Genomic DNA, 22,757 nt, shown 5'->3' with positions numbered 1-22,757 from the left:
CTGGATGGCTGTCCACCAGGCCCAGGTCCAGGCCTCCATCAAGTCCATTCAACCCTAATGCTTGCAGAACAGAGATGTTTTCTAACAGTTATTCAAATTAATTTTTAATAACTTTTTAATTCCATTATGCAACCCAACCCTCTCTCTTTTTGGTACTGGCGACTGAACGAGAGGTGCTTTACAATGAGCTGCATTCCCAGCACCCTTACTCCCTACTTCTTAAAAACTTTCATTTTGAGACAGGGTCTCAACTGAGACTGACCTTTAACTAGTGATCCTTCTGCCTTGGCCTCCCAAGTTGCTGGGATTACAGGCGTGTGCCACCTGACTCTACCCTACCTTTTCTACAACCTCAAGGTTTCTGTGTGTCCGAGAACACTTCTGCTCCAGCAGAGGGACTGAGCTGGGGAACAGGGGGCCATGATCCTCCACGCGTGGCCCAGGCTGTGACAGGCGGTGGGACGGCAATGCCTGTACAGCCTGGGATGTTCCATCCTGGACTGGGCGCTGCTGGGAAGTCAGGATGGAACGTCATCCGGGCAGGTGCTCAGCAACAACTCTCGCGTCTGTGCTGACACAAAAAGAAACCCCAAACCAAAACATACCGACAGGCACATCCTAAACTAACAACTCCTTAGACAATGATAAAAGGCAAGCTCAACATGATTTGGCAAAGTTTTTTGAATCTTTAAATTAAAAAAGAAAACATTCTCACACAGAGATTCAACTTATCTGCTTTGAGAAAATATTAAAGTTAAAAAAAAAATCAGACCCCAAATGATAAAAATAGATGTATCCTCCATAAAAATCTGGCCTAAACTATTGCATTCATGGCTATTCAGTATTCAGAGCACAAGGTGACATATCGAAGTATAAAAAATAACAAAAGAGAAGAAGTTGAGATACCACCATTACATTAACGGCCTCGGCCCTCAGGGCTCACTTGGTGGCCACTGGCCACTACAGTGTCTGGCTCTCCCACCCTCTGCAGACCTCCAGGCCTTCAAAGGTCTTCCTTGGTCCTGCTCCATTTTGTGGAATGTTTGTCTATAAACTTGCTCAAATGTTCCAGATCTCGGTTTCCATCCTCAAATTTAATCGGGTTCTTTTTGTCCCTTCCGGGGGCAAAGTAGATGGTGGGGAAGCCGTCCACCTTGTAGCGGTCACTGGCAATGTCGTTGGTGGTGGCGTCCATCTTGGCGATGACCAGGTTCTTCTGGTTCTTGTACTTCTTGGCCAGGCTAGTGTAGACGGGCTCCAGCTGCTTGCAGTGCCCACACCAGGGCGCGTAGAACTCGATGAGGACGTCCTTCGAGGGGTCCATCACAATGCTGTCGAAGGTCTTCCCCACGACCACCCTGACGGGCCCCTTGTTGTTCTTGGGCACCGGCTGGGATTTGATGACCGGCTTAAGCTTCCCTGCCAAGGAAAGCCAGGCGGGGGACGGCGTCAGTGCTGAAAGGCCCTGGGCCCGCAGCGAGGCAGCTCAGTGCACAGGAATAGGGCAGACACTGGCAGTGGTGAGTCCCACGCTGCCTGGGACCGGAAAGACCTTGTCCCCAAGCCTCACCCTAGCAATAAGCACTGCTACAGGAAGGCCCATCTTTTACTCTCCTAGTCCTGGCAAAGGCCAGAGAGGGTGCAGGTCACCCTACTGGCCTAATGGTCCACTAGGCCCTGACCATCCAGAGGTGCTGCCCAGTGCAGAGCAGCTACAGAGCGCTGGCACCAAGGGCCTGAAAGCCACATACGGGGCAGTATGCTGAAGACCGACAGGCACCCTGGTGAGCCATCACTAGATTGGATAATTCGCTCAACACATCAATCAATAACATACTGTCTAGACTTCAAATCAGGTTTTCCATGTTCATGAAACTTATTTCTAAATCCAAAAGCCTGTTTCAAAGAGTTTCTAGAAAAGGCTTCTTAAAATTTCCAAGGCCCACCCTTTTTCTGATTGTAAAAAAAAAAAGAAAAAAAAAAGAAGTAGAAACAAAAATAAAGAACAAGAAGAAAAGACTTAGAATGTCTCTATCCCTCATCCTTCAGGTACAGGAACCAAGGGTTGGACTCATTAAAGCAAGTGACCGACAACAAACAGCTCTGCCATCAGAGGCGCTACCTGAATCCATATGCTGCCCCATCTTTCTGGGCTGCCTCTCTGGATGCCCCCTCTGCCTGCCCCTGCTCTAACCCTGGATCTCAGCTGCTGGAGGCTAATGCTAAGTAAGCCCTCAGATGGCCTTCCAGATCTTTTATTCTCAATGCAAACGATGGAAGAGGGCTGGGGATGTGGCTCAGAGGTAGAGCACTTGCCTAGCAGGCTCAAGGCCCTGGGTTCCATGCCCAGAACAGCCAAATAAATAAAGTTCTATTGTTGTTAGGCACGGTGACCCACTCCTGTGTTCCCAGCTACTCGAGGATCCCAAGTTTGAGGTCAGCCTCAGCAACTAGGCTCTGCCTAAAAACAAAAAGGGCTGGGGATGTAGCTTAGTGGTCAAGAGCCCCTAGGTGAAATCCCCAGTTTAAAAAAACCAAAACAAAAAAACAAAAACACATCCCCTATGTTCCAAAACCTCTATGCTGTCTTTTTTTTTTTTTTTTTTTTTTTAAATGCTGTCTTAGTGCCCCAGTGTTTAGATCAGCACTGGCCCAGCCCAGAAGTCAGAGGGAGTGAGCGGGACTGGGAGCGGGAGCGGAGTGGACAGAGGCTGCCAGCAGACTTCCCTCCTCCTGCACATGTGGGGCACCAGACACCCCATGGCTGCCCAGGTTCCGTGCTCCACCTGAGGGGAGCCCTCAGCCCCAGCTCACCTTTTTTAAAAGCTGTGACGAACTCCCGCAGGGTGTCAGAATCAAACTCCTCTGGCTCCATGGCAAACTTCTTCCCGCTCTCGTCCAGGATGGCCACGTTGACGTCCTCCCCACTCTCGCTGAGTCCCAGGTCCTTCACCTCTGTGGCGTAGTCCTCCTCATCAGCAATAGCAAAGGTATACTCGGGGAAGTCCTTAGCCACTTCCAGGACTTTGTTTCGCCAAAACTGAGTAGCTGCAATGGACCAAGGGCTGTGAGCTGGGCTGGGCTCAGCAACGGTTCTAGCTCAGACCTGAGGTAAGGTTAAGACTCACAACACTCTCCCACAGCGCACAAGTCCCAGATACACCTCCACTGCAGACAGAAGCAAACCTGAGAGAGCCCCACTGTGGGCAGGTGCCTAGGGCTGCAAGCCCAGCAAGCCCCAGAGGACACAGCAGTGCCTGCAGCGGAATGGCCCAGGCCTGACTCTGCAGCCTCACCTCCAAAAGGGTGCTGGGCTCAATCAACTCTGTGCTCCCTTCTTGCTAAAAAGAGAAGGGAAAAGAAAAGTGACCCTGAAGACCCTGAAGCCCTAAGGAAGAACTACACGTGCTCCATTAATCTGCTAGGCTGGGCCAAGGCAGGATTCTATGAGCGGGCCCCAGCTCCAGATGGGTCTTGGCAGGTCCCTTACCAGCTCTGTAATCAAAGCTGAAGTCCACGCTGTAGTAGACAACCACCAGGGGGCGCTTGGCGTACCGCTTGGCATCGTTGGAAGTCTTGCGGTGGCCCACCAAGGGCAAAGCGTGCCTCACCACATGGTCCTGGATGGCCGACACCTCTGTGGAACCCTGTTTCAAAGAGGGCACAGGTGGGATCAGCCAACAGAAAAGGGGTTTTAGCTAACACTCTTTTCTCCATCACTGTCGACAGATGTTTGCTTCAAAAGGAAATCTGCATGGGGTGGGGCAGTAGAGACCTTGGAGGGCGTGGGTCTCAGGTCACTCTGGGTTGGGCCCCAGTCAAGCACACCCGGTAACTGCCTGCTGTCTTCTGGGGCTTGTCCACACGAGTGCACTTCTCAGGCAAGGCCAGGGCTCGCCAGGCCCAGTGAGGAACTTTTCAAGAAAGGTTTGGCTCTCTGATGGCAACAGCCACTAAGTAATCTGAACAGTGCAGAACTTCCCACATTTAGCTCCACTATCTTCACAACACCTTATCTCATATTTGAATCTCAAATATGAGATTCACCTTATATTTGGCAAGGTGTAGTCTCAGGTTAGGGTGTGGGTCAAAGCCACACGGGGTAAGTTCCTCAGCTGCTGAGATCACCCCTCTTCTCTGGGAGGTTGTACGTGCAGAGGGCTCAGCACACTTGGGCACAGATGGCTGCTCTTGAAGTCTCAGCACTGTGGCCTTTAAGGATGGCTTGTGGGGTGTCTCAGTGTCAAGCAAACCCAATTGACATTTACATGGTACCTGTGACTAGCTGGGCACAGGGGCAGTTGCAATGGAAACACAGCTCGGACAGGTGTCTCTAGGTCTCAGTGAGGACTTACACTGGGCCCTTCAAACATCACCCTCACAACCACCAGAGGTGGACACTGCCATGTCTACTTTATAACTGGAGAAACTGAGGCACAGCCAGTTTGCCCAATGTTGTACAGACAGGAAGCAGTGGGTCCAAAGTTCCCACCTAGATGGGGTGGCCAGGGAGGTATCCAGGTATCCCAGTGGCACTGAAGGACAGGAGGGCCTTGCCAACTGGGAAAGGAACAGCAGGGCAGAGACAGGATGAGGTGCCAAGAAGATCTGGTCTGATGTACAGGATGGATGGAATATGCTGGAAAAGCAGGAAAGGAGTGCTCTGGAGGTGAATTTAAGAGCAGAGCAGCAGTGACAGGCTTAATAGACTAATCACACGGACTGTAAGCTTTCCAGGGTCAGGAATGCCTTAAAGAATTTACTGAAAGCTACACACCCTTTCCTGGGAACACGCAGGCCCACACAGGGCTGTGCCTGATTCCCGGGGTCCCTCTTTTCAAGGGAGGGAAGAGGGAGGGAGGCGTCACAGCAGGTGTCCTAAGTTCAGGGAAGCAGAGGGTCCTGAGAAATAGATGGGTGGGCTGCGGACTGGGACCCACAGGTTCGAGGGCAGAGGGAGCACAAAGAAGCCACAGCCTCGGGGGTCACAGCCTCTCTGGCTCTGTTGTACTCCAGCCTCTGTGGCTGCTCCCTCCATGTGCACTCGCCTCATCCTTTCCTCCTCCAGGACCAGAGAGCCCAGAGCCCAGTGAGCAAGTTGCGTGGGGCCAGTTCAGCCCAGGACACCTGCCCTCCCTCTCAGCTGGACTTCCAGCTGCCATGGGGCCCAGTGCAGGAGCATGTGCTCTGCATGCCAGCCTTTGCCAAATAAAAGCATCTTCCAAACCAGACCCATCCACTGAAGCCCAGGGAACACTGAGCTAGACCCAGGCTCACCCAGGGCTGGGACGCCACCTGCCCTTCCGGAGCTACATGCTAACCTGAATAGCTAGCAGGCAGAGGGGGAAAAAGGGGAAATGCAAGTATGTTGACCAGCTCCACCCAGGGAAGGGGAAGTGCCCACTGTGCATCACAGCCTCAATACCCAAGCTACCTGCCAGCAAACGAGACAGTTCTGACCCAGCACAACCCAGCTACACCAGGCCAAACCACAGTAGCCTGGGCACCAAAGGCGCCTGGAGCTTCCCGCCAGAAGGTATAAAGAGAACAACTGCTTTGGCAAAAGCAGACAGAACTTCACCGGGGCCTCAGGTCCCACTATCTGCCAGGTATGTGGCAGCCCCGCCCTTCCTGCAAACATGGGCCCTGAGCCACCGGGCTGAGATTCCCTCCAGCTAACAATGGGGTGGGGAGGGAGGGCTGGGAAAGGCACTCCAGATGCAGACCACAGGACAAAACTCCCGCCATGCTTCCAACCCCAGATGCTCACGCCTGCTGGGTACCCAGGGCTGCCCTGCACAGCCCTCACCTGCACGTCCATCACGTTGCTCCTGGGCTCATACTTGGATTGGAACTTCTCAGGCTGCATTACGACCAACCTTCCCGGGGAGACTTTCAAGAACTTAGCTATTTCAGTGCTGAAAGTATGGTGAAATTTGTAATCTTCTCGCAGGTTGTTGGCTGACAAATTAATAATACAATAAAATGCAATTTATTAGACTGCTGAAATGAACGAGGTTTAATTCGTTACCCATGCTGGCTAAAGCAAATGCCCTAAAAACAGTGACTACACCATAAATTCTGTGTAGACAATACCAAGCTTAAACCCCATCATCCCTGACGAGGAGCATACGGGCACCGAGGCTACCAGCGTGTCACAGAGGACATGCAGCATCACACGTGCCTGGGTCCTCATGGTGCGGGTTTTACCTTCTCCTCCTGAGGGGTGGGCTGTAGCCTGAATGCAGTTCTTTAGCACTCAGCCAAAGCCCCGGGTAAGCCAGGTCTCCCCCTGCAAGTTTCTTCCTAACTGACAAGTCTAGAATGGACGGCAAGGTTACCTAACCAACAAAGACCGAGGAAACACAAATCTAATTCTACTGTACGTTTTATTACAACATAAATTCACTTGGTGTGCACGTATTTGTAACTGTGTCATGGTGAGTTGTGAATTTAAAAAAGATGTCAAGCACTGTGAAGTAGAAAACCAAGCTGCCTGGTACATGGAGGGGAGAGGGGCTCAGGAAACTAAGGTCGGAGAGGAAGGCTGGCACATGGTCCCCAGGCACCAGGGGCCAGACCTGGGCAGACAGTGGATTTCAAGGTGGGGTGCCTGCCACCTGTCCCCGCCCTCCCAGAACAGGGCTGCTGACGGCCGCACACGATCACCTCACTCCTCGGAGTAGCACGAGCCGTCTGAGGCACTCCGTACTGTCTGCTGAGCACTTCATCTGTCACCCACCTGATCCGGCGACCTCTGGGAGTGGGAAGATGGCAGGCAGCCCTGCACTCGTGGCCACAGGGCTAGTGACCGGCAGGGCAGGACTGAGCCAGGTGGGACCCAGAGGCCGGGGGGGGGGGAGGCAGACACTGGGATGAGGACTGTGCCCTCCCCTCTGCTCAGAGGCCAGGGGGACTAGGGCACAGCCAGTGTCACCCACTTAGTATGTGATCCATGTGCAAGAAGGCCCCAGGGAGAGGCTCACTCCCACAGACTACCTCAGTCGACCCTGCAGCCATCTCCTACGTGATGACCCTCGAGTTCTGTGCAAAATGCGTTTTGCCCGTTTTGAGTAGCCTCAGACTCCTGGAAGGGCCTGTGCATTCTGTTCAGCACAGCAGGCCAGTACTTACCGGCATCCTGATACTGCTGGTAGGCTGGGTCACTTTCTCCCTGGAAGACACCGATGATGACAACGTCGTCCCCGTCCTTCAAGAACTCCTGGACCTGCTTCAGAGTTGGAACCTCCTTGGAGGGAGGCCCTGACTGCTCAATCATGTAGTCCACAATCCCTGGGAGGAAAGCGCACGCCTGAGCAGGGGCTTTGGAGCTGCCCACGCTACTCCCTTCTCAGAGCTCGCCCCACCAGGGGATGAGGAAAGGATGTGGCCATACCATATTTCTCTCGTGGTCCATTGTACTCAAAAGGCTTTCCCTTGCGGAAAATTTTCAAGGTAGGGTAGCCAGAGACATCGAACCTCTTAGCCAGGTCGGTCTCTGCAGTGGCGTCGACTTTTGCCAGCGGAATCGGTGGGGAGCGCTTGCTGAGCTCCTTGGCAGCCTTCTCGTACTCAGGGGCAAGTTTCTTGCAGTGTCCGCACCTGACAAGAGAAAGCCTGTTCTGTCAAGGGCCCGCCCCAGCGTGGACTCATCTCCCAGCTAAATGAGGTACAGAAACCAATCCAGTGTTCCCAAGCAACTCAGTAGCATCCAGCAAACCTCGGAATGTCTCCTAGGTGTGGGCACTGAGCCGGGCCCCAAGAGAAACCAGGAGGTGAAGATGTGAGCTTCCTACTATGGCACCTGTGAATTGGAGAGTGCACGCGAGCATGTGCATACACACATAAACACACAAGTATGTGTGCAGACAGGAGCATCTACGGGGAAGGCAGAGCCACGGGAAAGGCCATACAGACGACATCCTAAGAGGGGAGAGAATATTCTTGGTTGCGGGGACGGCCACTGACAAGGATGCAAGTCAGCGATGGCTTCAGAGAGGCATGACAGCTGAGCTGGGGCCTGAGGTACGCAGAAGACTCAGACAGGAGCCCCTGAGAGTGTGGAGAGGTAATGACACCAATAGAGACAGGGAAAGGAGGAAGAGCTGACAAACCCACACTCACACAAACCAACCCGGGCAGGAGAAGACAGGCGTGACTCAGAGGAACCCAGACTTCAGACTGCTGTGCCTAACTCGGCCTGTCTATACCACAAGACCTGACAACTGCTGGCCAGGGCCTCATACGTCACAGGCTCTCAGGCCTCAGTTAAACACTGTCTTGCCCTGGCCTTTAGGACACCCAAGAAACCTGAAGGATTATTTCTGCAACATGGGAACTATTTGAAAGTAAAAGGTAACCGTCCTCCAAGGCATCATAAGCCAAACAAACCGCACCACATACAGCGAGCGCGCTGGGGCCACGAACCGTCTGCCAATCACAATCCCTAAAGCAACCCATCGGTGCAAAGTCCTGTTGCTCTTCCTCTTCCCACTCCCCAACCACCAAGCCAGGGCCCACTTCTGCAGCAGGACAGGGCCGGCATCTCCCCAGCATCACTGAAGGGTTAAGAGGGGGTCAAGCCTGCCTGCTCCTGGACCGAGGCTTCGAACTTCCCAATCCCTTTCCCTCTGTACCATTCGTCTGTCTCCTCACTTCCTTCCTACAGCCCATGATGACTAGGTGCAGGATTTTTCCTGCAGAGCCCAGAAAGCCTCAACAGGGCTTGGGTGCCCTGGGCTCTCGCTGTGCACCAGGCACAGCCTCCGCCTGCTGATCCGAGGCCCACACACCTCCCTGCCCACCGACTCCTCAGGACTCGTCCACAGAACAGCCACTGAGGCCACTCTTCTTGGCCCAACAGTCACATTCCTGATTCGCCATTCACTGGCCTCTACCCTAGTCCACAGGTATATTCTGACAATTGCTAGGCCTACTCAAGAGTCAGAACCACTGGCTGACCCAAGACAAATTCACCCAGTGCCTCAGGTCATCTCCGGAGAAGGCTGATGGCCCTCTTGCAGGTATACTCATTCACCTTTGAAAATTCTTCCCTCCAATTTGCTCTGCCCACTTTGTCACCCCCATCCTACCTCCTGGGTTATCCTTGCAATTGGTCATACCTCCTCCCCACTCCCATGAAGCCTGTCGACAACAGCCACTTTGGTCCACGAGCTTTTGGGGACCTCACAGATCTGCTGCCTGAACCCTCTCCCACTTTCTTTCTGGTATCTACTTTCCTTTGGGTTCCCTTTTCCCTAAGAAAGATTACCTGCTTCCTTCTGCGACCACGCCCCTGGTGGTACCCTTACGACCTCCCCTCTTCTAGAAGACCTGGTGCCTTTGCCTCCACCTGCACTGCACCCTCCACCCAAGCCCAGCAGGGTGCTGAATAATCAGTGACATAAACATAAACAGTAACATAAAACTTAAGACCTCCATCTCACCATGGGGCATAAAATTCCACCAGAATTATGTCTGCATCATTCACAACTTCATCAAAGTTATCTTTTGTCAACACAAGTGTGACTTCCGGGGGAGGTGTCCAGTTGGGCTGGGAGACTTCTCTGACCCTGGCAACGATTTCTGAAATAGGGAAAAAAAAAAAAAAGGCTGAGCATGTGGGACGTTTCCACCGCTACATACACCACCTGAGCCTCCTCTCCTCTAGAAGGCAGAAGACCTACTGGATGCCTGATCTCCTTTTCTCCTGGACTATGTACCAACTGGTTTTGGTCAAACATGCCTAATAGAATTTTGGAAAGTTCCCTTAATGTGTACAGGCTTTATATATACTTATTCATACATATCTAACACTAGTGTATTACATGCATGACAAAATGTGTGCAAAAATCAAGAGCCTTGGGTTCCCGCCCCTGTATCATATAAAAACCCCCCAACCTCTGAACCCTGTTCAATCATTCTCTCCACCATTCCACGTGCTGAATGGAAAATGCGGCAGCATCTTTTTTTTTTTTTTTTTTTTGGGTGCTGGGGATTGAACCCAGAGCCTTGTGCTTGCAAGACAAGCATTCTACTGACTGAGCTATCTCCCCAGCCCCGTGGCAGCATCTTTAAAAAAAAAAAAAAAAAAAACTGATTACAAGGGAGATATGATATACCCCTGGGTAAGGTGGCACAGGCATGCAATCATAGCAATTTGGCTGAAACAGGCTAAGGATGTAGCTCAGAGGCAGAATGTTTCTGGGTTCAATCCCCAGCACCACCACACCAAAAAAAAGAAAAAACAAAACAAAACAAAAAAAACAGTAGTAGTATCCCCTGCTAAGGAAACCACATTTTTTTTTTATCTGTTTATTCATTTGATAAAACTTCAAGGTGCCTCATGTGAGCAAGCAGGAACCCAACAGGCCTGAAAGCAGGTGCAGTCAGGGACTCCTGCGACAGTGCTCTCTGCACATGGCTTTGCACCACAGCACAGGCAAGCCCTGGGTGCCTCTAAGAGGTGCCAATTACTTGGCCTACCTTGAACTTACTAGCCGTCTGTCTGAGCGAGCCCTCCTGAACACCAAGAGCCACTGCTCTGGAACACCACTGGGCCGAGGCCGCTGGTGTCATCTCTAATGCTCCTGCTCCAGATCTCGGCTGCCGTGTCTGGAAGTGAAAACACCCTCCCACCAACCTCAGCCACTGACACTCCAGCAGCTGGTGCTCTGCGGGAGCCAGTCTGGGGCACTCGCCTTTCCTTTCTTTGGACCACCCCAGTGTCTGCTCCCCTCACGCTGCTCAGGTACCAGCTCACCTTCCTGGGTCCTGGAGCCATCATAGTCGACAGCCTGGCCCTTCTTCAGGATCTTGATGGTGGGATAGCCACTCACATCAAACCTACTGGCCAGCATGGACGCCGAGGTGGCGTCGATCTTAGCAACAGCAATGGGAGGATCGTTACTCTTCAAGGTACTAGCAATCTTTTCATATTCTGGAGCAAACTGCTTGCAATGTCCACACCTAAGGGTTAGATTTAGGGAAGGAGGAACAGGTCACTGCACACATGCAGGTGCGAACCCAACACCACCCCAAAAAACGGGGGCTTAAGGAAATATCTGCAGTGAAGCGGAACGACGCCACATAACACCACAGGGGGGCCCAACAGGCTCTAAGTCGAGCACATCCAGGCTTGAATTCCAAATACCCTCGACCTAAAGGGTTCCTTCTGTTTACAGTCAGCCCTCCACATCCACATGGTGCACATCCATGAGTTCATCCAACTGTGGATCAAAAACAAAAACCCTCGCACCTGTACTGAGCACGTACGACATGTCTTGTCACTATCCCTGAATGGTGCAGAACAACTATGGACACAGCACTTACTTTGTGTTACGTATTATAAATAATATGGAGATGATGTACACATCTGTGATTCCAGCTACTCAGGAGGTGAGGCAGGATGATCAAAGGTTGGGCAACTTAGTGAAACTGTCTCAGAACTAAAAGACAAAAGGCTGGGGTAGAGCACTTGCCTAGCATGTGTGAGGTCCTGGGTTCCAGCCCAGCACCATGTGCAGAACAACCCCCCAAATACAAGAGGTACGCATAGTCGCATGCAGTCGCATCACTTTCTGAAGGAACCTGAGCGTCTGTGTATTGTGGTGTCCGCAAGGGATGGTGGAGGCTGGATCAGTTCCCTGGGAGTCCAAAGGACAACAGTATAAGTCTCTTAAGTTTGGTCCAGTGGACCCTTTCAGGGGTCTGTGAAGTCAGAATCCCTTAAGTAAGACACACACTGAGTATAAAGTGGGGTTTTCTAAAGTCTACATGACTTAAAAAGCTCTTTGGGGTTCTCACATTTTAAAAGTTCAGGGATCTTGCAACCAAAAGAAAAAAAAAAAACCTACTGTAGCATGTACCTGCCAGGCACTGGGCGGACAGCATGGGCACCATGGTTATTTTCTCTCAGAATGAAACAGGGAGGTGGGGGACAGAGGGAAACAACAGAAGGGGTCATGAGTTACAAAACAGCAGAGAAGGGACGAGAGCGAAAGGAAGACAAGAGTCAGCAGGGACGACACTAGGAGGGGTGAGACAGGAAAGGAAGTGGGGTGACTCTTTCCCCCAGAGCCTGTGTATGTTAAAAAATCCCCCACATCCCCCACAGCCAACAGCCTGCACTTAGGGCAGCCAGCAGAACCCAGGAGGTGCCCTCCCTGAGGGCGGGCTCCAGGCTGCTCAATGCCAACTGGCAGAACCGAGCCCCCAGCTCTGTGTTCCTACACCAGAAGTTGGCGTTCCTCAGTCTGGGGCTGTGGCTCAGTGGTAGTGCGTTTGCCCAGCAGGTGTGGGGCACTGGGTTCAAGTCTCAGCACCACATAAACATAAATAAATAAATAAAATAAGGCATTAAGTCCATTTACAACTAAAAAAAAAAAAAAAAAAAAAAGCCCCAGCTCCTTGGCCAGACCCCTGCACCCCACCGGGCCCTGGACGGCCCGAGGGGAGCGCCTGCTGCAGAGGAAGCAGAACGCGATCCTCACCAGGGCGCGTAGAACTCCAGCAGCACCGTGTCTTTATCAGCCACGAAGCTATCAAAGTTCGCATCGTTCAGGACCAAGACACCGTTTTCCTCCTTAACTTCCAAGTCGTCTTCCTCCTCCTCATCTTCATCCTCCTCCTCTTCATCCTCAATAGCATTTTCTCTTTCAGAAGAATCTGAGTGGAAAATACTGGTTAGGAAATTGATGATTCTTGTCTTCAAAACTTTCTTAGAACCCAAAGCCTCAAAATGTGTCACGAGTCCTGTGTGGTCCCTCGCCCCAGCAATTCTGCTCTGGGTCTGCATGTAAGGGAGGCTGTGGCTACAGGTGCTTGAAAACCTGTCCTAGAATTTAAAGAGCAAGGGCTGGGGGGGCAGAGCTCAGGGCTGGGGTGCTGCTTTTCATGAGCAAGGCTCTGGATTTGATCCCCAGTACTTCCCAGGCCAAAAAATAAAGAACTTACAGAGCAAATGCCTCAGAAAGGCTTGGCTGGCAGCCTCTGCCTTGCTCTGCTGTCCACCAACAGGGCCTTGGTGTGACCTCCTGTGAACAAAGTACCTGCCTGGCCCCCAATAGTAGAAACGGGGAACAAGGACTCATTCTCGCCTTTCCACTCTGGAGGACGACTTCTGCTTCTGAAGGGGTGGAATCTTACCTTGTAGTCATAAACATATTTCCACGGCTTTTACCATCCTTCAAGGAAAGGCTGAAGCGGAAGAAGGTGAGGAATCATGTTGTACTTACAAAGTCACCTCCGCATAGTACCCAGGTGGAAAATATTTTGTGATGACAAACTCAGAAATTTATGGGGTCAATATGCATTTTAAAAAAAATTACACTTCTGTTTGGAAGCAAAGTTTCTTCTTGGAATGCAGGAAACTGAGTAGAATCTGTCAAGTTGGATTTTTTTAAAAAGGTATTTATATGTACATATATTTTAGTTGTTGATGGACCTTTATTTTATTTATGTGCAGTGCTGAGAATCGAACCCAGTGCCTCACACATGCTAGGCAGTGCTCCACTACTAAGCCACAACCCCAGCCCTCAAGTTTGATTTTTTTGCCAAACTACAGTATAGATTCAAGTGTTTGTAGAACCCGTTTTTTTAATTTTTAGGTTTTCTCGTAGTGGTAGATGGACAGCGTGTCTTTATTTTATCTATTCATATGTGGTGCTGAGGATCAAACCCTGTGTCTCACACGTGCTAGGCAAGTGCTCCACTGTAGAGCCTCAGCCCAGCCCCCCGCAGTTCTTATTGACCAGTTTCTCCAGCTGCCGTCACAGCAGCAAACAGAACTGAATGCAACCAGCACAATAATTTCGTTAACTCCAAGGCCAGAATATTTCTAGGGGCCGATATTTTCTGGAGTTGCTTCTCGGGAGCTCAATCAACACTGCTAGCTGCTTGGGGATGAGGGTGCACTCATGGCCTGCGAGCCACCCTCAGGAGACTGGGACTCCTGGGTCCCGTTGCCTCTACTAAGCCAGTGTTGGCTCTGCAGCTGGAACAGCGGGGCCATCACTCCATTTCTCCAGTGCACTCAGACATTCTGGGAGCGTGGTGAAGCTCTCATCATTATTATTAAAATCTATAATCTTTCCGGGCAAGATGGTACATGTCTGTAATCCCAGCTACTCAGGGGGTTGAGGCAGGAGGATGGCAGGTTGAGGCCAGCCTCAGCAGCCTAACAAGACTCTTAGAAAAAAAAAAAGAGAGAGAGACAGACAGACCGACCAACCAGGGATACAGCTTATGATAAAGTACCCCTGGGTTTAAAGAGCAAACAAAACTACCAATCTAAAAACTAATTACAAAAAACCAACAAAAGGTGGCGCATGCCTATAATTCCAGCAGGTTGGGAGGCTGAGGCAGGGGGATCTCAAGTTCAAAGCCAGTCTCAGCAACAGAGAGGCACTAAGCAACTCAGTAAGACCCTGTCTCTAAACCCTGAGTTCAATCCCGGTACCAAGAAAAAAAGCAAGCCAACAGAAACCCACCCCCATCTTCACCCTCGCCACACTGCTTTCCCCATGTAGGCCCGTGTTCCTCTTTTGTGGGAGGCTCAGGAACCCTCTAAAAGCCCTACGCTTTCAGGAGCAGAAACCAAGCTAGCTTTGCAATTCTCTTGGCCACAGCTCTCCTTCCTGGGCAGCGAGAGCCACTCGGCACCGTCAGCAAAGCACCAGCTGGCTCAATGCGAGAGGCCAGGTTCCAGGGGCGCAGAGGCAGGGCAGCCTGGGCTCACTGCAGCATGTAGGCAACGAGCCTGTGGACAGTTCCCCCAGGGAGAGGGCAGCCTCCTCACCCTGGAGGCTGAATTCCCAGGGTTTTCCGGGCCTGCTATTCAAGTTTTTCTAGACCACTGAGGAGGCGCGGGGAAAGGAAGGAATCTCTGCTCTGTGAGGCTCAGAAAATTAAGCCTGGCCTACTGACACGTTTCTCTGAAAGAAACTCACGAGGTCCAAATACACATCTTGCTCTGAAGCCACAGACTGACGCGGTCCCCCTGTCAATGATAGGGCTGGTGGCCCGCTCTTGTTCCTTTACGTGCACCTCAGACCGAGTTCCTCCCAGATGTGACTGGCAGCCCACATGACACCGCCTGGTCCTCCTGCATCATGGACCTCATGCCCTCGGGGTCCTGGAATTTAACACTGGCTCCCAGGGCTCACTGCTGCAGGTACTTCGGGAGCCCCTCAGAGGGGAAGCACGGAGGACTGACAGGGCTGACCAGCGGCACACCAGTCACAGTGGTTTCCAAAAAGCTCGCTGAACACCTGAACGGCTCTCACTTGAGTGTCCCCCTAGTGACCTGGAGGCTTAAGGCAGGGAGGTTCTGGAGCTTCTCTGCCCAGTGGGCACCATCCCACCCCGCACTGCCTGGCTGCTCAGCCCCGTGACAGAATGGAACTTCCTAGCTTATCGATGGAGAGAAGGCATTATGAGGGAACTTCCTCTCCTCAAGCTAGGAGCCACGGGAGGACAGGAAGCAGAACTGCATAGTCTGCACATCGGCAAGTCTCTTCCAGGGTGAATTTTACAAAAAGGACCTGCACGGATGTTTTCTTGCTATGCTCAGCCTGAGGCAGACTCAACACTCCTAGTGGGTCAGCACATTCCAACAAGGCAACCTATTTCTTAACATTCAAAAATGATGAGCTGAGCCAGGCGTGGTGGTGTACACCTGTAATCCCAGGGACTTGGGAGGCTGAGGCAGGAGGATCACAAGTTCAAACCCAGCCTCAGCATCTTAGCAAGGCCCTATGTAACTCAGCGAGACCCCGACTCTAATAAAATAAAAAAGAAACAATGAACTGTCTTTTCCTTTTAAAGAATAACAAACAAAATGATGGAACATGCCCTACATAATTGAGCACTCTCCACCGAATTAAGGCATGACCTTCTTTCCATTCCTCTAAACTCACAGAAAACCCTAGTTGTTTCTCTGCAAGTTGAGAAGAGACCAGGAACAGAACCCAGGTCTCACGCACACTAGCAAGTGCTCTACCGCTGAGCTATATCCTGACAACCCTGGGTCTATGACCCCATTGTTAAGGTTTGGCTGTGAGGTGTCCCCCAAAAGCTCACGTGAGACAATGCAGGAAGGTTCAGAGGGGAAATGTTAGGTGTGAGAGTCTTAACAGAATCAGTGAATTAATCCCGACAGGGATTAACTGAGTGGGAACTGAAGTGGCAGGTGTGGCTGGAGGTGGGAATTGGGGCGTGGCTACGAGTATATATTTGTATCTGGCAGTGGAGACGTCTGCTTCCTGATCATCTTGTAAGCCGTTTCCCTCCACCACACTCTCCTGCCATGATGTTCTGCCTTACCTCAAGCCCCAAGGAATGGAACCAGCTATTCATGGACCGAGACCTCTGAAATTGTGAGGCGCCCCCCATACTTTTCCTCCTGTAAAATTGTTCTTATTGGATGTTTGAATCACAGCAACAAAAAAAGCTAAAACAGAAATTGGTACCAGAAGTGGGGTTACTGCTGTGACTAACCTGACCATCTGGTTTAGAAGCTTTTAGAGTTTAGAATTTGTGGGAGGAACTTTGGAAAGTTTAGGCATGCAAGCTGGTAAAGCTTTAGAATGCTGTAAGTGGATCTTACCAGGCAAAGCTGATCTGACTGTGGACAGTAAAGAATGGGCTCGTGAGTTTTCAGAGGAAAAGGATCCTATTAGAACTTGGACTAGAGGCATTCCTGCTATGTTCTGGCTAAGAAGTTGTCTACATTTTGCCCATGGCCTGACATGTTCTGTGAGGCTGATTTTAAAAGCAAGGGACGTCTTAATCTGGCAGAAGTTTCTAGGCAGTATAGTTTTCAGGTGGCAGCATGAACGTTGCTGGTGGCTTTTATCCAAGTTTACTGTGATATTAAGGAGTGGAAAGCAGAGCAGAGAGAGTTGAAAAACTTGGATTTGAAAAGTGGAGTAAAAGTGGGGCCTAGAAAGTTGTAGTTATTAAAAACATTACTGCCGCTGAGGAAATGATAAAAAGTGTCCAGAGACAATAAAAGATGGCTTGAAGGTCTCTCAGGAATTGGCAAGATCACACCCATCTCAAATTCAAGGGAGTAAATGTAAACATTCTCTTTTTTGTGGTGCTGGAGATTGAACCCAGGGCCTTGTGCTTGCAAGGCAAGCACTCTACCCACTGAGCTATATCCCCAGCCCATGTAAACATTCTCTTGAGACCAGTAGGGCACCCTACTTGCACATGGGGGCCTAGGAAGTTTTTTCAGTGTGCTCAGCCACCCAGGCACTCAGACTGCTGCAGCCAGGGTCCCTAAAGGCTTTACTATGCTGGAGATGGCAGCAGACTTTGGCATCAACCATGTGGTGCTGGTTGTTCAGGCATGCAGGATGGTGGAGTTAGGGGGTCATGGAGGCTTCCACCAAGATTTCAAAGGAAGGCCTGGAAGGCCAGGCAAGTGCATCAGGGTTTGAGTCCCTATGGACAGCTCCTGAGAAATCCAAGCATGGAGACATGAGGAGGAAGCCGAAGCTGCAGTGGAGACCACGGGATTAAGAAAAGCCAGTAACATAGTCTGTCTGCCAAGCAAAGCTGTGGGAATTGAGCAGAGACAACAGAGAGGGCTGTGGACTGCAACCAGCAGATTCACAGGCGAGGAGCTACGTAAGCCCTTGGGAAAGAACGTCATGCTGCCACGTGCCCCAGAGGCCGACACGGAACTACATAACACGTCTGCCCAGCTGGGCTTCGGTCCTGCTTTGGTTCCGTCCCTTTTACTTTTCTGAATGGAAGTGTTTACTCTGTACCTTTCTACACCGGACACTTGTAAACTGTTTATGATCTTTACAGGAGCTCATGATGTGAATCTCAGAGGACACTTTGGACTCCAACTTTTGGGCAATCTTGGAACTGCTGAGACTACGGGGACTCTTGGAAATTAACTAAATGTATTTTCCACCATGAGATGGGCATGAGCTTTTGGGGACCAGCTTTGGTTATGGTTTGGATGAGAAAAATGCATGAAGGTTTAGAGAAATGATTGGGTTATCAGAGTCTTAACCCAATCTGTGCATTGATTCCCCTGCTGGGAACTCAAATGGGATTACACAGGTGGTAACTGAAGGTGGGGAGGGTGTGGCTAGAAAAGGCGGGTCACCGAGGCCATGCCTTTGGAGTATGTATTTCATATCTGGTGAGCAGAGCCTGGCTTTCTGATCAGCATGTTGAGTTGCCTCCCTCCACCACACTCTTCCTCCACGATGTTCTGCCTCATTTCCAGCTGTCTATGGACTGAGACCTCTGAAACCGTGAGCCCCCAAATAAACTTTTCCTCCTCTAAAATTGCTTTTATTGGATCTTTTAGTTACAGCAACAAAAAAGCTGACTAAATCTCCCATCTATTAGAAACCTACACAACCCTGCAAGCTAAACACATGATAACTTAATGGGGAGACTATTTTTCTCTGGGTTTCACTTTTTTAAAGTTGGACATTCTAGGATGGAACATCCATCAAAAGTTTCCAGCACCACCTGAAGGAGTTTTCTAGCCTGAGGCAAATGAAGCCTCTTACATTCATCTCCACATTGCTCACCCCACAGGAGAAAGCCACTCTGGAAATGTGGGGATCTAACCAGGTGGCTGAAATCCCCTACTGAACACAGGAACACAGTTGAGGACAACTCTGCACCCTTCCCCTGCCCAGCCCAGATACAGGCAGCTACCATAAGGATGCTGTCTCTCTACCTCCTCAGCTGGTCAATTCCAGTTCCCACCAGGGACACACCTGTTAACAGCTGGACGAACTACCATCAAGTCAACACTTAACAGTTTATGGTGAATGAGAAAAGGACAGAATTGTTATCAGATTAAGGATTACTGTTGAGATTAACTATGTGCCAGGCACTGTGCCAAACTCTTAAAAGACATTATTTTACTCCCTGAGGGAAGTATGCTACCTGAACTCTACAGATGAGGAAACTAAGGCACAAGGAACTCTGGTCACCTAACTGGTATGCTGTACTGTCAGACTTTCTTCCCAATACAGTATTCAGGTGAAATCATTTTGGTCTTCCACTTTTTTAAGACTCTGAAAATGACTTCTTAGAATAGGAAGGCAGAGAGTATCAACTTCCTAGCACAATACACAAGTAATTTTCCACTTTTAAATGTAATCAGCCCTGTATCCCATTATCCCATTTGTTTTCAATAAAAAAAAAAAAAAAAAAAAGGAAAAAAAGAATGTAATCAGTCCTAAATAAAAGTAAGCAAAAATATTTTTCCTTTTTCAGGGAGGTAGGGACTACTGGGATTGAACCCAAGGGTGTTTTACTACTGAACTACACACACACTTTTTATTTCTTATTTTGGGACAGAGTTTCACTGAATTGCTGAAGTTGGCCTCAAACTTTTTTTTTTTTTTTTTTTGGTGCTAGGGATTGAACCCGGGGCCTTGCACACGCAAGGTAAGTACTCTACCAACTGAGCTGTATCCCCAGCCCTCGCTTCAAACTTTTAATCCTCTGCCTCAGCCTTCTGGTGGCTGGGATTACACTCAAGCACCACCACGTAGGGTTTTCTTTCCTATTTTAGCTGGAAGAGTCCAGGCAACTTCTAATCCAAGACATGGAAAGCCCTGCCACCTGAGGCTTAGACCATAGGGCTTAAGGCCTACTTAGCAACCACCCTGGGGGAGGGTGCATTTAGGTGTCCAGATATCACTGAACCTAACATGTAACAAGAAACCAAAGAAAGGCCTAAAGACTTGGAGTCTGGCATAAGGGTGCATGGCTGTAATTCCAGCAATTTGGGAGGCTGAAGCAGGAGGATCACAAGTTCGAGGCCAGCTTTAGTAACTTAGTGAGATCCTTTCTCAAAATTTAAAAAAAGGTATGGAATTGTAGCTCAGTGGTAAAGCACTCCTGGGTTCAAACCCCAGTACAACAAAACAAAACAAACAAAAGACTTGGAACATCAGAGGTAGGAGTTAGCAGAGATCTGAAATAAATCTGTTGACCATGTCATATGTGATAGGCTGAGTCAAAGAGAAGGCTAGGAGCCCTACTCCTGAGAAGATGCCCTGGGAGGGCTGCCCTTGATCAGAACACCCCAGGGATACCTAGTTCACCCCAGAAGTAACTCTTCCCAGGGACAATACAGCTCTAGTGACCTACGACCCCATTATAAACCTGGTGGTCCCAAAAGTCCTTGAAGTCCAAAACCAGTGGATCAAAACAAAGAGAATGCTCTCGTACTTTCCAGCTATGTTCCAAAAAATGTCCAAAGTTTATTCTGCCTATGAAAAAGTGAAAAACTTGTTTAAAATATAGACTCGAAGGCCTAGCCCTGCCTCATATTTAAATAAACACCCAAGTGATTTGGATAAAAGTGCCAAGACACACCTGTGGGCAGTATCGATACCTGGTTCCTTTCAGCAGGTGTTTTTTTCACCGAGTTCTGGGTTTTACTTCCTTTTCTACTGGGCAAAGACTTTGAATCTGACCTACACAGAAGTTACTCAATTATTTGAAAAAAGTATAAAGTTCACATTTCCCCTACACACTAATATTGTTAAAGTGGGGTTATTTATATTGGAATAAACTTAGTAGGTAGAAAGCTAGTGGTCAGGAGAAAGGACACAAAGGAAAAGTTTAAGACCAACACTGGATGCCCAGCTCTCTAGGAACTGCAACTGTAACTAATACTTTCTTAGTTTTCAAAGTTCTCTTACGTTTCCAGGTAGCTGATTTCAAAGAAAAATGCAGGAGCATGGTGAGGTGTTGTACCCTGTCCTTAGCAGAATATGGGTTCTGAGGGTGGGGACCACACACCTTAGGCTTGACTCCTCGAACGCAGCCACAGACTGGCACATAGTAGGTGCTGAATAAATGCTGAGAGAAGGGATAGGGTCTCCTACATACATGAGACGCAAACCTCCCTTTCACCTTCAAACCAGAACCTGTGCATTAATTATTTCCAAATCTACAGACACCATCTTTAAGAATATGCCTGCTGCCTGCGGCTGCCCTGCGAGCTCCCACGAATCTTCCCGCCCTCGCATCTTCTCTAAAACCTGTTTGGACACAGTGGGCCCCTCTCCCCTCACAGTCTCTGGGCGTGTGCGTCTGGTAAGTTTTGATAAGTTCCACCACGATCCTCCTTCCAGGGCGGAGAACAATCAGCTTGGACCTAAGAAAATCTGAGCTAATGAAAACGAAGGAGTCTTGCAAAGAAGTCTGTCTGTACCCTTTTCTGCGCCCCAGCCTCGGTGGCAGGGACTTCCAGCGAGTCGGAGCTCATGAGGCCCAAGCCCCGGCCTCCTGGTCGTCTCCACTCAGGGATCCCCAAAGCTGTCCAGCGCCCCTGCCCTTCCCCTGAAAGCCCCGCAAGTTCGCACCGCGAGCGACGCCCGTCACTAGTTCTGCAGGGATCTGCGTGGAGCCCGACGGGTCACCAGGTCGTACTACCCGGGCTCCCCACGGTTCCCAGCCTCGCGGACGCACGGCGCCCTCCCGAGCCAGGCCCCGCTCACCTTCGTCCGCTCCCCCGGCGCTGGCCGCGTCCAGCAGCTGCGCCAGCGCCAAGAGCAAGACGAGCAAGCAGGCTTTCCGGAGCCTCATGGCGACGGCAGCGCAGCGCGGCCCTCCCCAACGACGCGGGGCGCAGAAAGCGCTCCAGGAAGTCCTCCCAGCAACTGGCCGGGGCGGGGAAGCCGCCGGTAGGCCAATCCCCGCGCGAGGCCGGACGCGCTGGCCGCTGCGCCGGGCCTGCGTCCTGGCCCACTCCCCGCGCAGCCTCCGCGCCGCCCCCGGTGCGCCCCAGACGCGCGTTTAAAACTCCGAGCCCTAACGTGAGGTGCCCCCTTCCGATTGGCTACGCGGCGGCCACCAATCAACGGCTGCCACTCGGTTTGCGCGGAGCGCACAGGCGGAGAGACCCAGCAGGGGAGAACAAAGGCGGCCGGCCGAGCTCGAGGGGGCGGGGCCTTGCAATGTTTCAGGACGCGATTGGCCGGCGGCGTGGTGGGCGTGGAGGGGCGGGGCCTGGGAAATGCCGGGTGGGTGGGCTGTGCCGGCTGGACCTCCCCCAACCCGCGCGGCAGGAAGAACACGTGGCCTTAGGGGAGCTGTGGGAGCTGGGCTCTTGGCCCAGCCCGCCCGGCCCGGAGAAGCTGAAGACCAAAGCCGAGGAGCACGGGCCTGTCTCTTGTGGGAAAAACAGAGGGCCGCCCCCCGAGACTCCCACAAGGTCGTGGGCTTCCTGGTTTCTCGTCTCAGATTTTTCCCACATGTAAAGTTTGCAGCTGGTGACACAATTTGAGACCCTGTCTCAAATTTAAAAAATCTTGAGTTGAGGGTGTGGTTCAGTGGTTAAGCACCCCTGGGTTTAATTAATCCCCAGTACAAAAAAAGGGGGGGGGGAAGTGCACGTCTTTCCTGGTCATAGGGATTTCAACTATCAGCACGCGTTCAGATTCTTGTCTAAACTTCGCCCATGTTACTTATTCTTTCAGTGAATTTCTTCAAAAAATGAGTAATACCAGATAGGCAATCTAGTGGTTTACAGAGATCTAGATGTAGCCCTGAGGCTTTCTCTCTCGGCTGTTTTGGAGAAGAAAACTAAGTTTGTAAGTCAGAAATCTGTGGGGCATATTAGGGTTTCAGATTTTTTTTTTTTTTTTTTTAACACCTGGGCATATATGCCTGAGTTATAGAAGACAAATAGGGAAAAACAAACAAGCTTAAAGAAAAAAAAAAACAATAAAATCCAAGAGTCCAGTAGTGGTCTT

The 22,757-nt window shown here is 50.6% G+C and overlaps 1 protein-coding gene across 1 annotated transcript; it reads right to left on the bottom strand.

Annotated features, from left to right (window-relative positions):
* Positions 1-663: 663 nt before the first annotated feature.
* On the bottom strand, positions 664-21,775 carry PDIA4 (protein disulfide isomerase family A member 4). The gene is made up of 10 exons (XM_079149319.1): positions 21,501-21,775; positions 12,492-12,666; positions 10,763-10,968; positions 9,447-9,585; positions 7,397-7,602; positions 7,135-7,293; positions 5,810-5,961; positions 3,491-3,647; positions 2,815-3,048; positions 664-1,419 (listed from the first exon to the last, which is right to left on the bottom strand). Exons 1-10 carry the CDS (start codon positions 21,586-21,588, stop codon positions 1,004-1,006), a joined length of 1,932 nt encoding a protein of 643 aa, XP_079005445.1. The 5' UTR covers positions 21,589-21,775; the 3' UTR covers positions 664-1,003.
* Between the last annotated feature and the right edge of the window lie 982 nt (positions 21,776-22,757).

The sequence above is a fragment of the Sciurus vulgaris genome (genome assembly GCF_902686455.1).
Source record: "Sciurus vulgaris genome assembly, chromosome: 8".
In the NCBI taxonomy this organism is placed as follows: Eukaryota; Metazoa; Chordata; class Mammalia; order Rodentia; family Sciuridae; genus Sciurus; species Sciurus vulgaris.
Note: the sequence above shows the minus strand (reverse complement) of the source record. Positions and strands in the feature narration are given on the sequence as shown.

Coding starts and splice junctions, on each gene's coding strand:
- PDIA4 (XM_079149319.1), bottom strand. CDS start 21,588: ATGAGGCTCCGGAAAGCCTGCTTGCTCGTCTTGCTCTTGGCGCTGGCG. Junction 7,603..9,446: donor GTGGAATTTTATGCCCCATG/GTGAGATGGAGG, acceptor TTCTCTTGTCAG/GTGCGGACACTGCAAGAAAC. Junction 7,294..7,396: donor TGGACCACGAGAGAAATATG/GTATGGCCACAT, acceptor CTTTCCTCCCAG/GGATTGTGGACTACATGATT.